We start from the raw sequence: 14,150 nt of genomic DNA on the forward strand, positions 1-14,150 counted from the left end.
AAGGGGAAATCAATTAGAATGAGTTTGACAATAATTCGTTATTGCAAATGATGCTTTAAAATCTACAGCAGTTACCCTGATCCATGGTTTACCGTCACCAGCCTCCATACTTAGAGAAATTATTACTGAATGACTTCTATCAGAACCTGGAGGTTTACAGGCTTCTCTTCAGCTAAAGAAAAATTCAAGACATATAAGTTTTTTGAAACAACTTCAAGTTGAGTAAATTGGACTGTAACATTCAATACAGCATTTATTTGGGGGCCAATGGATGCAATTGTTTCTAGCACGAGAATCAGCTAAGAAACCTCAGGGTCAGCAGGAGTCAATGACTCTCAACAACAAAAGGTGACAGCTCAGCTTCTGCACCGTAGATGCCAGTGCAAACTAAATTTAGTTTAGCTTCACAAAGATTTCCCAATGTATTCCAACAGCTACGTGAACAGATACGATCTTAGCATCTTTCCCGCATCTGCTGGCCTCCCACCCTTGAGGCACACTACCTTCTATGGCAACGGAGCAATGTGTGACTTTGCCTACTGCCGATTTGATGACGCTGGCTTTACTGGGTCAAAGAATGAGTTCAGCAACGTACCACAAGAGAACTCCCAAGTAAAACCACATTACTCCAAACGACATCCCTTTGGCTGTACGTGGACATCCAAGAAACAACATCTACCTGGGTGATTCTTGTGCTCTAATTTCACCTGCAGCCTAAGGTATGTTGGTCAACAAGCAATAGGTATTAGGGGACTGGGGAAACACTGACTTTCCTCATGAAGATCCTAGCTATCAGAAGCAGCTTATTAACCCCTATGATCCTTTTATACCATGGTAGGGTTAGATTTACATATTAAATGCACTCAACACACCAGCAGAAGTTCAAATATACCAGAATTGGGGTCCTGCCCATTGATCCAGGCCTGTGTAAGGCAACGTGCTGCAATATATTATTTCATAAATATCAGTTAATACTTATCCAAAAGCACTAGGTACTTAAGCTGAAGCTGATAGAAAGAGTAAACACATCAATAAAGATGATGAATACACAGTAAGCTGCCACCACAGATCTATCATGACATAAAACAGGTGGAACGCTGCATGCATTTGCTTATGGTCTCTGGCTAGATCTTGTCTCCTGCTGAGGGTGTTAGATTTACAAATGTGATGGTACTTGAGTAAAGGTACATACATAGAAACCACTTAGATAATATAAATGCTCTAAACTTAAAATAGCAAGCAAACTTTTCTTGTTCTTATTCCAACTGCAGTGTCATTGGTGCCACAAAAAAAAAAAAAGCTGCTAAGTCTGTTACTTATTTCAAAGGACCTGCAATTTTGCTTTCCCAAAAACTCCACTAAGTCAGAGATGTAGAATAACCTCATTTTCGTGACTAATGTATGCCAGTTGGCCAAGCATGAAAAAAAAAAAAATCTTTCCAACTAGGAGATGATGACCTTTTAATTTTCCACTTTATCTCATGACAGCCTACTTCAGGCTTCAAATAGTCGGGGGGGGGGGGGGGGAAGACAGAAGGGGGTGGGGGGGAATGAAGAAACTACTGTTAATTTTTTAAAGAATTAAGAAAGTGTGTTTATGTAGCCCTCCACTGCACACTAAATTTGTCATGGCCTTCATGAAAATGAACAGCAATAGAAAGGAGGAACCAATACATGTAGTTGAGAGGATTTGTTCATTTCTTCTACGTAATTTAGAGAAGTATAAAAAGGCTTTAAAGAACGGTGAAAGCTCCTACAATGTAAGTTGAGTTTATATCATTTTTTCAATACCAGTCATAACAACAGATTCAAATAACTGAAATGTAACAAGGTCCAAATAACTGGTGGGTCTCAAATCAAACTGCTTCCAAACCAGCAAATTCTCTCCTAACAATACCATGTCCATAAGCCACACCATCTCCTACATCAGCAGTTTGAAGACAACACGAGGGCATTTCAATACATTGTACAGGTGGTCTTCTAGTCTGCCACATCCCAACCTTACTAGTAAATAACAACTTTGAGATTCTAAATACTGTTTACTTAGGTTACATTTATCTTACTGTGACTTCAGGTGATTTGAAACAGTTCTCAAGGGTTTTCCAGAAAATATAATCATAGCAAGGCCATTTTTAAGAGTTAGTTTAAAATCATGAATCCTTGGGTATCAAGACAAGCTAATTTATTGTGCAAAGTGGAGGACATGGCTAGATAAAAGTAAAGAAAACAAACAGGTCCGCTGAGTAGGCATTTCTCTGATTTTGAAGGTTACAGGTGTGAAGAGGGCACATACCATGTTTTAAAGAGAACAGATCTAACAATTATTTTAGACTTCAGTACAAAATAGCCATGTTCAAAGGAAGATCAGCCTATACAAAGCAAGTGACTATCTAGTACATCTATAATGCTGTAATCGCACAATGCAGTCCTCTACATATTTTCTCAGCACAGAGCACATTACATTTTGAAGAGAAAGAATTTTCTATATAAAGCATCGCAGTTCCCAAAGCAAAGACTGCAGAGGATATGGCAATTAGCCACCATAATTGCAAACTCTGTATGAGTAAGAGCAGTACACTGAGGTTCCTATATAAAAGGTGTTTAAGGCTCCCGTTTCACTGCACTATTTTTCTTTCAACAGCCATTATATACCATCTGAGCTTAGATGACCCTCCCCTCCCCAGAGTACTAAGTTAGTGCGTTCACTATCCCCCAGCACGTGTACCATAGTTCAGGGCTAAAGGTGTATTAGTACTTACCTCACACAGGGATATTTAGTCAAATCATTAGGTAATAAAGGAGACTATAGTGCTATGAATGACACAATTGATAATTTAGTTCAACCAATATCAGGCTACTATGTTTCAAGGTTACTAATTAAATATAAAAATGAATGAATGCAAAATTTGGAATAATTTAGAAGCAATTAGGGATAAACAAAGTAGGTCACAGTTAAACCACCAGATCCAGAAATTAAGAAGAGAGGAAAACACCCTGATGCCAACAGTATTTCTGCAAAATGTGGCAGAATGACAACTGCATCGACTTTCAGCTTCCAGCTCTCCCAGAGATACAAGGATGCTGTCCCATCTTTTCTGTGTGAAAGGCATTTTTAATCAGCGGTGGCGTGGCAGAAAAGCAGAGGCACACATCAATCTAACCTTTTCAGATGACCTTAATTCCCCTTTGTTAGAAGGAAAACACACTCCAGCTATGTCTGGGTTCCAAAAAAGCCCGCAGCACAACATATAGTGATAACAGGCAAATCTTTCAACATCTGCATTTTTAAGGTGTAAAATTCTTTACTTGTGCATCTGAAAGATTGCAGGTGAATGAGCAAATGAATGATTTAAAGTTCTTCAAATAAACTGCCTGTACAGCCAAAGGGACAGCTGTCCACACGCACATTTTGATCAAAACACCGTTATTTATCTCTAGTAAAAGATGGGATGATAGGATCCACGCTGAACAGGTACCCATCTACTGGATGCTTTTCTCATTCCAAAGTTGAGAAGTGCAATTTTGCCCAATTGGCATAATTTAGTAAAACAATCACCACATGTATACTAACCTTCTTAGATGAGGGAAAACTCAAATGCTTTTAGTCAAAGAGCATTTAGCAAATTGTAACTCTCCCACTTATTTCAACAACGTACGTAAAGAAAGGTTATGGGACAAAGTAGCCATGCTGGCACTTGGAATATATTGCTAACACCTTGCTTACAGTTTTCAGCAATTTTTGAAATGTAAAGATCACAACCGTGTCAGATGTAAAATGAACAATTCCCAAGGGAGAAAGTGGCAGACAAATAGAAGATGTTCAAACGGTATTAATGTACAAAATAGTATCTTAAAAGTTTATCTGTTACTGCCATCTCCTGGCAACAAACTAAATAATTATCCTCCCCTAAGAGAGATGAGAACTCAAAGGAGCTGTAAAGTTACCAATAACCCACCTAATAAAAGGGCTCCACTGCAAAGCATCCTTTGAACTCAACATGTGCATGGTTCTGTAGTTTTGATGGTGGTGGTTTTGGGGTTTTCCCCCTATTCTAACATATCTGTATCATCTTTCAGAAGACACTGAACAGGTCAGCTTGAGAGTGGAACTTGAAATACCTTTCAGCATTAGGAGTACCACATCACTTGTTTTTCGAAGGCAGGCAAGTGCTTTTGAACCAAGGACAAACCCTTTAGGAGTTTCATATGCAGCATACAGCATATTCCGTTACTAGAAATCCATATTGTATTTTAAATCCTTTGTGTGAGTAAGAACCTAGACGTCATTTAAGCAGTATCAGAAGAATTTGATTTAGATTACAATTTGGAGAGCACAGAAAAAGTATTTGGATCACAGTCAAGATGGTAGACAGCACGCACTAGGTCTTGCTTTCTATCCTAACACCTTTTAGCACGAGGCAAACATAGGATTGTTGAAGTCCATGGTTTTATGACTTCCCATTTAGAAATTAATATGATGTCTGAGTAGTACAACGTGTGTATTCATCAGCTTATGTCCAACTGCTTTTAGTTTTCTTTTCCTTGCAAAATACTATTTTTAAAAAAGATAGTTCTCCAGACTAAATGCAGGTACACAGAACTGATAAGAAAAACGATACATGACAAAGCAGGAACATTTTTCAATTGTTCAGTCTTCCACACAACTGCATTTGAAAGAGCAATAACAATCCTCTGAAAAGCAGTTGCAAAAATCTGGATCCAGAGCCACCTCTCATGCTTCAAGTCTGGAAATGCAACCAGAATGATCAAGGTACCATCAACAATTCATCCAAAAGCTAAGCCTTTCTTGGAGAGATCAATGTTGCCATTTCTGGCTGTCGACAAGACAATTTGAAGCAGAGGTGAAGAGCTGGCAAACCGCTGCAGAGGCCCCAGGCGTCACTAATGCCATTTCCTCAGACAAAGAGAGGTCCCAAACTCACCATGCCACTGGAGAGCTGGCCCCAGCATCCTGAACCAAAGCCTCTCCTCCACTTCGGGGAACGGTGCGACAGAGACTACGCTCCAGAGTGCAAAGGGGACTGGGTATTACAATGCGTTTGGTGCCTTTCTGTGGCATATGCAGAACTCAGAAGTATCAGGCTAATAACATTCAGGTCCTTCTCAAAATCCAGTTTTTAAAAAAATCATTTCACTGTAACATACATACCAAGCATTTAGAGACAGGGTTAGAACACGGCTCCTAAGGAGAGTAAATCTCCAAATAAACTCAAATTACAAGGAAAATCTTCCTTCCTAAGGTGACTTTTGTGTTCTGCAAGTTAGGAATGCTCTCGAGAAGATTTAGACTTGACTGCCTATCTGCAGAAAGACGTTTTATGGAACTATCAGACCAAATGTTCGGAGAGACAAAACCCAAGTGACAAGTGCTCAGCTTGTTTTTGTTTACTTCACTAACCCAAGGTTTTTTCAGACTCTTGCTTGTGGTTTAATCCTGGTACCAGATGCTCATTAATGTTTAACTGAGCTAAACCAAGGTTTTCCATAAAAGCTAACTGCAATCAGCCACCACATCTCCACAACAGCAGTAACATACACATGTATGCACATCAATCTGGGACTGCACACTTTTAACACATACAGCATGTTCATTATGAAGCCAGTATTTCACTGAGTTTTAAGGATCAACTGCAAATTACTAGAAGCCCTTTATTAAGATGCATAATTTTCACAATTCTGTATAACACTGGTCACAGTTAAAACCAGATTTTTGAAAAGTCAGAAACTCAAGTGTTTTGTCATATTTTAACATCAGAATCTCATCCTCTATGAACACACACCACCTTGAAAGTTGCATACTGAGCACAAATATACAAATGCTTTGCCACCAAGTTTATTCTTAAGATTTTTTTTTAGCTGCTTGCAAAAGTACACAGATTTAAATTGTTCACAGTCAAAAAGAAGTGAAGTATTTACCCTAATTAACATAGTAGGAACAGGTCCAACGCACACATACTTAGATAGGCCCACTATAATTATTTCAGACAACATGCAGGACTAAGTTTAAGACACATTGAGGCCTGAAATAGCTGCATATACCTATTTTATACTAAAAGACAGTGAGCATTTAGTTTTATAAACAGTTTCTGAAACAGGTACTAAAACCTATCAATTTTCTTCAGCAAAATGTATCTAGCATTTATGGGTACGCTTTTCAAAGAAAAACATTACGCCCAACTCTTATGCTTCTACAAAAGCTTTTGTAGTTTTACAGAAAATGGTGAAATGTTACAGCTGTGGTTGATTATAGGTACCAGATGAAGGTTTGGTTGAATTTCAATAATAAATTAAAACAATTAAAATCCACAGGGATTTCAAAGCTCAATGTGTAAATATCACTTTGTATGAAAATGCAACCCAAATGTGTGATGTCAACTCTATAAAAGTGACTAACATCAGATACAAAACAGTCACTTAGATCATGCAACTGCACAGACTTTCATTATTTTAGAAACAAATTTCAAAAGAAGCCTGACAGGGTTTTACTTGCCTGATGGTGTACAGTTCTCTCCCAGTTTTATCACACAAAAGAGATCTGGAAGGGACTTTTTTTCCTAATCGAGGGTGACAAGGTAGTGCTCAAGGGTCAAAGTTTAAGGAAAGGGACAAAGCTGGCTGAGACCATGCAAGGAATATTAAGATTAACATCTTAAAGATAATTAGGAGAATCAAAAGCACAGAGGTGACATAAGTTATTCTTGCAATTATGCTATTATAGACCACTGCCTTTTGAAGGTTGTTTTTGACATGCTAGAGGAAACACCGTTGGCAGATGTAGAAAAACAATGAGTATAGGCTTCTGAGTCACTCTTATCAATGGGACTTGCAATAGCTGATACGATATTAGCCATATTCCACGACAATGATTAGCAGTAAAGGAAAGAGCCCAACCACAACCCAACTTGTAAGAACAGACCCTGCAGACTAAACATTCTACCACCACTTACAGAAAAGCACGCCACAATTATCACTTTTTTTTCCCCTTGAATCAAACAGAAGCCAGATACCACAAACTTCTTCCCCCATTCACACAAGTATAAAATCAGTAGGGAGAGTAGCAAGCAGAAACTATTTCTGTTTAAAACAGAAGAATTTTACTTCTTGAAGAGAACTGAAACTATCTTTTAAAAAGGTAGTACTTCACTGTTACCTTTTAATGTGATGCTAGTCCAACATGGGATTGATTTCAATCAGCTCAGATTAAGTTCTTGGGTAAATTTATACAGATGTTCTTCACACACCACATTAACTTCAAGAAAGGCTGAGTATGGGAACAGTTCCCAGCATTGACATTGCAAAAAAAACAACAAAAGTTGCAAACATATATATATTTATATACACAAAAGTGGTGTAAGTGTCAGTTTACTACTCTAAACGAGGAGCATATTTTAAAGTGTGTGGCCAGACAGGCTAAGTCTTCTATAAAAGAGCTTCTGTGAAACTAAGGTGTGGGGGGAAAGGACACTCCCCTCCCTTTCATAGCCTTCTTTCACATTTTTAAGCCTGTTTTTTAAGAAAACAGAGCACATACGAAATCGTGTATCACTTCCTGTGTCCTACTCTATGTTCTTCATTCCTCTCCAACTACTAAGAAATTCATTTCAACCATGCTTGACAGATGAGCAAAAATCCCCCCCATCATCCAAAAGTTGAATTCCTCCAGATTTTGTGAAAATATAGCAGCACTACAGAGAACAGATATCCTTAACATCCAAGCAGTATTCTGTCGCAGATATGAGGAAAGTCCATGCATGCAAGACCACCTAAACACCCCAACAGCTACAAAAGCTTCAGAGCTTGTAATACAACTAACCTTTAAAGGAACTTTACATCAGTGGTCCCTGTGCCCAAAAAATTACCAGTTTCCAATTCCTTTTACTATTTGTATCACCTCCTCATCCATCCTCAACGTTCACTGTTGTGTCTTGGCATTCTTGGGATGCCTACACTCAACTGTAGGTGCCAACCTGTGCTATTATACTGCCAGTGGCAAACACAACATTTTGATCACTTATTTCGTGCTTATTTCCCACTCTGGAAACAATGTCCACACATTTACCTTTCAAAGAATCAAATGAATCATTCTCCCCAGCAGCAAAAATCCAGAAATTAATGGAAAAATATATACAATTTACCAGGAGACTGAAAGCTAGAGATTCTATATACCTAGTTATTACTGCTCTGTATTTTTTTGAAGAAATGCATACAGCAAGAACAGATTTCATATTCAAACTATTGATACAGGTTTACACTGACCGGTGGCAGAAGATGTTCTGAGCAACTGAAGGAAGAAATCATGGCTAGACTATACAATAAAAATCCACAAGTGTTTGTGGAGTCAGTAACAAGGCCAGACAAATTAGATTTACTCATCTAAGCAGGTAGCTTTTTATTTAAGATTTAGAAAACTCAGAACACAACTAAAATGTAATAAAGACTTCACAAATGAAAACACCTCTATAGTGTTTTCTACACCTATAGGGTTCGTATGAAAAAGGAATTTAGATCAGAGCTTGCAGACGTACAACTTTTGCAACAACTCGCTTCCAATTTAAGCACAAACTACTCTTCAGGATATGCTGCTCCAACTACTTTTACATGGAACAACACTGGCATCCAGTGGCCAATTCCATTAATCACAGAAGTGAACGACTTCAGCTACCTTCCCGCCCTTCTTTTGACCAGGAAGTATCACTTTATTTATACGAGACAATCTAGATCTAGAAGATATTCTGAAAAGCTCACATATACCCGAAGTATTAAACAAAAGAGAAATATTTATAAATGCACTTCTTGTAAAATAATTTACCTGGTAACGCAGTGATGAAGTCCCGTTGTAACATGGGCTTCAAGTAAGAGTTAATATGTCCATGCTGATAGTGACACATTCGTGAAATAAGGTGTTCCACAAATTCCACTTGATCTGATTCAGACCACTGGTCAAAATATTTAATACACAAGTCTTTTTCCTTTTCGTAGTTTCCTTCCGATGGTCTTTTTCTTGAGACAATCACAGATGAAGTTCCATTACTTATCTGTTTTTAGAAAAGGAGTATCAGTATTTAAATATAAACAATAGGAACAGCTTTATAAGAACACTCCCGAAGAAGAATATGTGAGAAGATGCAAAGAAATAATCAACAAAACTAAACTTTAAAACACATTCTTAAAGCTGAGTTACTCCATATAAATTCCATCTTTCAGAGATAAAGATCAATGAAAGGACTTTGCTCATAATTATAAGTTACTTCTTACACTGAAAGACTTGAATTCCCCTACGCTTCTTACAATTTAAACAGCAAGGAACTTAATTCTTTTTAGAACAAACTTTTCCAGATTAAACCAGTGGTTTCTGCTGCATACAGCAGTCTGCCTCCACAAATGATTTACTCAGGTTCCAGCAGTTAAAATAATAAACGTTTAGAGACACACCGAAGTTGGGTATTAATACGCTAATTAACACAAAAATTCAAGACTCTCATGTCAGTGTTGAACTGCCTGTCCATAAACAAAAACTGAGAATTACATACTGTAAAGGGCTTGCTTTGTTTTTGAAAAATAGCTCATTTCAATGTTTGGGACATCCACATGAAAACATCATTAAAATCCTGGGAGCTTTAGCTACAAATAAGGATGCAACAAGAACACCACCCTAGGACTTACTGCTAATTAGTAAATAGAACCAAAGATTGATGTCAGGCTCTTCTGAGCCCTTCAGGAGACCAAGAGGGCTGCTGGGGAACAACTGTCAGCTCTCTGAAATGTTCCCAAACTTCTTCAAAGCAAATTGGTTGCAACTCCTTGACATGTGAAGGTGTTGAATTTTTCCTTTTAAACAACAGTCACATGCTCAGAAAGGCTGAACCGTATTCTTAAGTATCCCTTCACGCAGAATTGTCCTTTCAAGGTCAGCACAAACTACAAAACCTGAGAAGATCTAGTAATTTCTCAAGTATTATTCATCGGCATCATCCTTCACTTGAAGGCTGAGCTAATTTTAGGATGATACAGTCGACTACATACGAGGATGATTATGCAGATGCAAGATTTGGAAGTTTCTCAAAAGCAGGAACATCTAAAATCATGCCAACTCGCTTTCTACACAAATGTTAGTCCTACCTGCCATAGGGTATTTTTCTTTGGAGACTCATCTTCATTCTGATCCTCCATTACTGACGTGTTCTAGGAAATAAAAAGAATTATTACTTCAATTTTTCATTCTATGGCAATTCCTTGCTCTACAAGCATTATGAAAAAGCAAATCAACTGAACAGATGAAATTCATTTTCCCAGTGAATGGAATTATCAAAGATTTCTTGCCATAAAACCTGGGTATTATAAATAAATTCCCCTTTTAACTGACATGTTTATCAATTCCATTTACTGTAAAGATAACGCTCCAACCCCTCTTCAATTTCCTTTGACAGGTTTTCATGCAGCCTTTCAATGCTTTTCTCACTAGGAAATAAATTCACTTTCATCCTACTCAAACCAAAGTAATTAAACCTGTCAAAGTAATCAACTAGCACTTTCTGCCAAAGTCAAATTGCATACATCTAGTTGGGGGGGGAAATCACTATACACTACTTACATGCCACAGAATATCGTTTCTTTTTTTCCCCAGCTCTAGCTCACCACAAGGAGGAGAGAACCTTCTCTGCAGAACATCTCGGTAATTCACTGCCCCAGCCTGTGTCCTATAACCCCTGGCAGTCACCATCTTTCTTCACCCTGACTTAATTCCAGTGCTCTCCCCACATCATGACTGCTCCTCCCTACCGTTTTCTTCCTGTTTGTTCGAGAATGAGAGCCGTAAGAATTTCTATAAACATTCAGCTGCAAATGTTTCTTTTAGAGCTTACCTCAGTTTTTTAAAATCTTTCACTCATTTCTTCCCTTTTTGTTTTTTAATTATCTGTTCCCTTTCGCTGTCAATGCCACAATTACCATCTCTTTCTACCTACTCATTGGTACCCCACAGCTGGGCAATTACTGCCCATTGAGCTTCTCACCAACCCTGTCCTCCCCATCATTCGTGCCCAAGAGACACCGGCCAACTGGCAGAGGGCTATCATGAAAAACTGAATGTCTTAAAACATTGTCTGGATTTATTTCAGCCTTCTTCCCCTATATCAGCTGACTCAGAACAACGCATTCAAGTAAAACACATGATGGAATAAGTCACATAATTCCTTTACTCTTGCCATCACAGATTATGGATTAACCCCTTGCCAACTACATCTGCCCTCATTCAAAACACTATTCCAACATCAAAAGCTTCAAGCAGCTTCACTGCTCGCCTCCTCCTCTTTCTCGCATAGGGGATGTATTGTATCAAAACCAGAAAACTTGAAAAATTAACAGTATTACCCCTATAGGCAAGCCTTCCTCCACTGCCTGACCACACTGCCTAGTCTGAACTTTACCTTGAACCTTTTTCTGCCTTGCAGTTAGGTATGAAAAAACATGCATCACACAGCCAAAAGATTACATTATAAAACCTATGTCCACTGTGTGATGGAAAAACCCAAGTCTATCTAGTCATGACGCACATGACAATGACAAACACAAGCCCAGAACACGGTTAGTGGGGAATCCCAAACAGGACAAAAGCAATAAAGGTTTTGTGTTCCTCCACAGGTACATATACTTTAGTGGTTCTGGACATACATAGAACAGTAACACTGGAAAAGTAAACCGCACTTGTCCACATTTTCAAAATCCTAGTCTCTCGAGGGCCATTCCAGTTATTCCTAACTACAGGCTGTTCGCAACCAGCACTATCGCTGATGTGCACACGATGTGCGAACGATGCTCTCCCACCGCACAGTGCCACGAGAGGGAGCACAAATCACCCACAGACTTACTGGTATCCTACTGGTCCGCACCAGTTAAAACTATTCTGGGAAACAAACATGACTCTAGGGAATTATGCAGAGGGTTTTTTTTTTTTTTATTTTATTTTAAATGTGAATGTGTAGAAATACTCATTACAGTGATTATACGCTCTTAACGGTGTTTTCAATTAGTACATCCTTAAATCAGTAAGGAAGATCTCATCCCCTTTTGCAGTTGAAGGCTAAATATATGCACCGATCCTGTGAGCTAAGAGGAAGGAACAGGAACCCTCACTGAGAATATCAAACACGGATGGCTTGGATCAGCATATTTAGCAGAAATCCCACATTATATCAGTTTAGCCCCAACCTAACTTTCCTTCAGTACGTCACGACGAGACTCTGCTGTCGCTCTCTTCTGCTCCTTTATTGGGAAACATCTCAGAGATCATTGCCAGCTTTCCCTGGGACACAGGCTAAGAAATGACTCCTTAATGTTATGTCTTTTCATTCTAGCAACATGTAATAAAACTATAGCAGAACAGCACTGTAACACAAAGCGTGCAAGGGCACAAACTTCACCAAAATGATCACACTACCACACTAGGTACATTGCAGAGCAAGTTTTTGCTTTTGGTGTGCACCTACTCAATTCTACTGTGCCTCTGTTGCTGCCTAGGTAAAAAAAAAAAAAATGGGTAGCAGGTTTTAGGGAGATGCTACATCCTTGGCATGTCCACTGATACAAGGGAGAAGGAGGAGCACTGCATTTCTCCTGCCCCTCTCCACTTGTCCCTCTTCCTTCAGAGCATCTGAGCAGAGTCTTAGCTAATATGACCATGTCTTAGATTCACAAACGGGCAAGCTGGCACAGGCAGTACTGCTGCTGAGAGGTATTTCCATGTCCTCTCAATGTCTGGGCCATGAATGTGAGGGCAGACTACCCAGATTGATTTGTAGGCTGGAAATTTAACATTGTATTGATGTATTTAACCAGGAAGTAGGTAGCTGTGTTAATTTAATGGTACCTACTACTACAGAGTTTATTGCATTTTCTCTCTTTTCCCATCCTAAACTCACTCCTCATTTTCTTACTATATTTTACAGCCTGAGGGTTTTAATCCTTCATTCTTTCCCTTTCTGCTCCCAAATATATAGCTTGGTTTCCCTATTATATCTTCTCTTCCTAATAAATTTGCTCTACTTCCATCTTAAACACTTAATTTTTGGGGTCATTCCCCAGATCACGTACATCCTAACTCAGACTATAATGTGTCTCTAAACCACTTAAGCCTACCAATCAAAAACTAAAAGATGAGCAAGGTGGATCCTGTCCTGTTGTCTGGAAGAAGCAATCAGACAACTCTAATCTGTCCTGTACATCCACAACACTTGGCAAAAGAAGAACTTCAAAATTCCTTACAGCTGGTGTCACTAGCCCTTGCTCAGGAAGGCCTCCAGCTCTTGTGCAAGAAGAAAGATAGGCATCTACAAGTTCAACTCTTCCCTTCTCTCAACCTGTACCTTGCTGCTTACCCCACCCACCCTCTACGTAAAGCCACCGTGCTGGCTGTCTCCACAGGTTTCCCAAGTAGCTTTAAAGTGGCATTAACACGGACTTCACTCCATTTCCCTGCAGCTTTGCTGCTGAACAGCATCAAGACCTGGTAGAAACAATGACCTCTCATTCCAGTTACTCTGGCAAGTCCATGAGCCCCCAGTACAACTGACTGGCACTTGAAGACTCCGAAAGCACAGCCTTCATTTTTCACCCTCACAAACACGAGAGCCTAGCAGCTTCTCACAGTGGAAGCACAGCTTCTAAATATTGCCAGTTAATCCTGTTTCTAAGTTCGTTCGTTTTTTTTTTTTCCAGAAATTCTTGTTAAGTTGCTCACAGCTCTTGCAAAAGCAGAATGATTATTTGCAACCAGCTGTCATTCCTTAATTAGTCAGCCTGGAATAAGCACTCTCCATCCCCTACTGGGAATGGCAGCACCAGCAAAGCGATAACAATGGGTCTAAGCATAGATGTTTTCCGTTGCCTTATAGTTGTTATAACCGAACTGGATAAAGTTACACTGAGAAAAGCCTCTGTCTTTATTTTCACTAACAGTAAAACCAGCAGTGGCAGTAAAATTTATAAATTGCTGTACAAGCTGTAGAATTTTAAAAGCTTGTTTCCTGAAGATTTGCATCCCATATTCCTCGCCTAGTTCCGCAGCAACTTCAATCTTTCTTTAGTCTTTCTGCTCCACAATACCACAAGTCTTTGGGATTTCTACAAGATGC

At 39.0% G+C, this 14,150-nt stretch overlaps 1 protein-coding gene across 1 annotated transcript in view; it reads right to left on the reverse strand.

Annotated features, from left to right (window-relative positions):
• The window catches only part of FBXW11 (F-box and WD repeat domain containing 11), a 58,526-nt gene that overhangs the window by 26,367 nt on the left and 18,009 nt on the right, over positions 1–14,150 (reverse strand). The window contains exons 2-3 of the mRNA XM_009710505.1: positions 10,141–10,203; positions 8,831–9,056 (exon numbers count right to left, since the gene is read on the reverse strand). Coding sequence (XP_009708807.1) covers positions 8,831–9,056; positions 10,141–10,203 — 289 coding nt within the window. The remainder of the gene's footprint in view (positions 1–8,830; positions 9,057–10,140; positions 10,204–14,150) is intronic.

This window comes from Cariama cristata, unplaced genomic scaffold, assembly GCF_000690535.1.
Source record: "Cariama cristata isolate BGI_N322 unplaced genomic scaffold, ASM69053v1 scaffold25851, whole genome shotgun sequence".
Taxonomy (NCBI): Eukaryota; Metazoa; Chordata; class Aves; order Cariamiformes; family Cariamidae; genus Cariama; species Cariama cristata.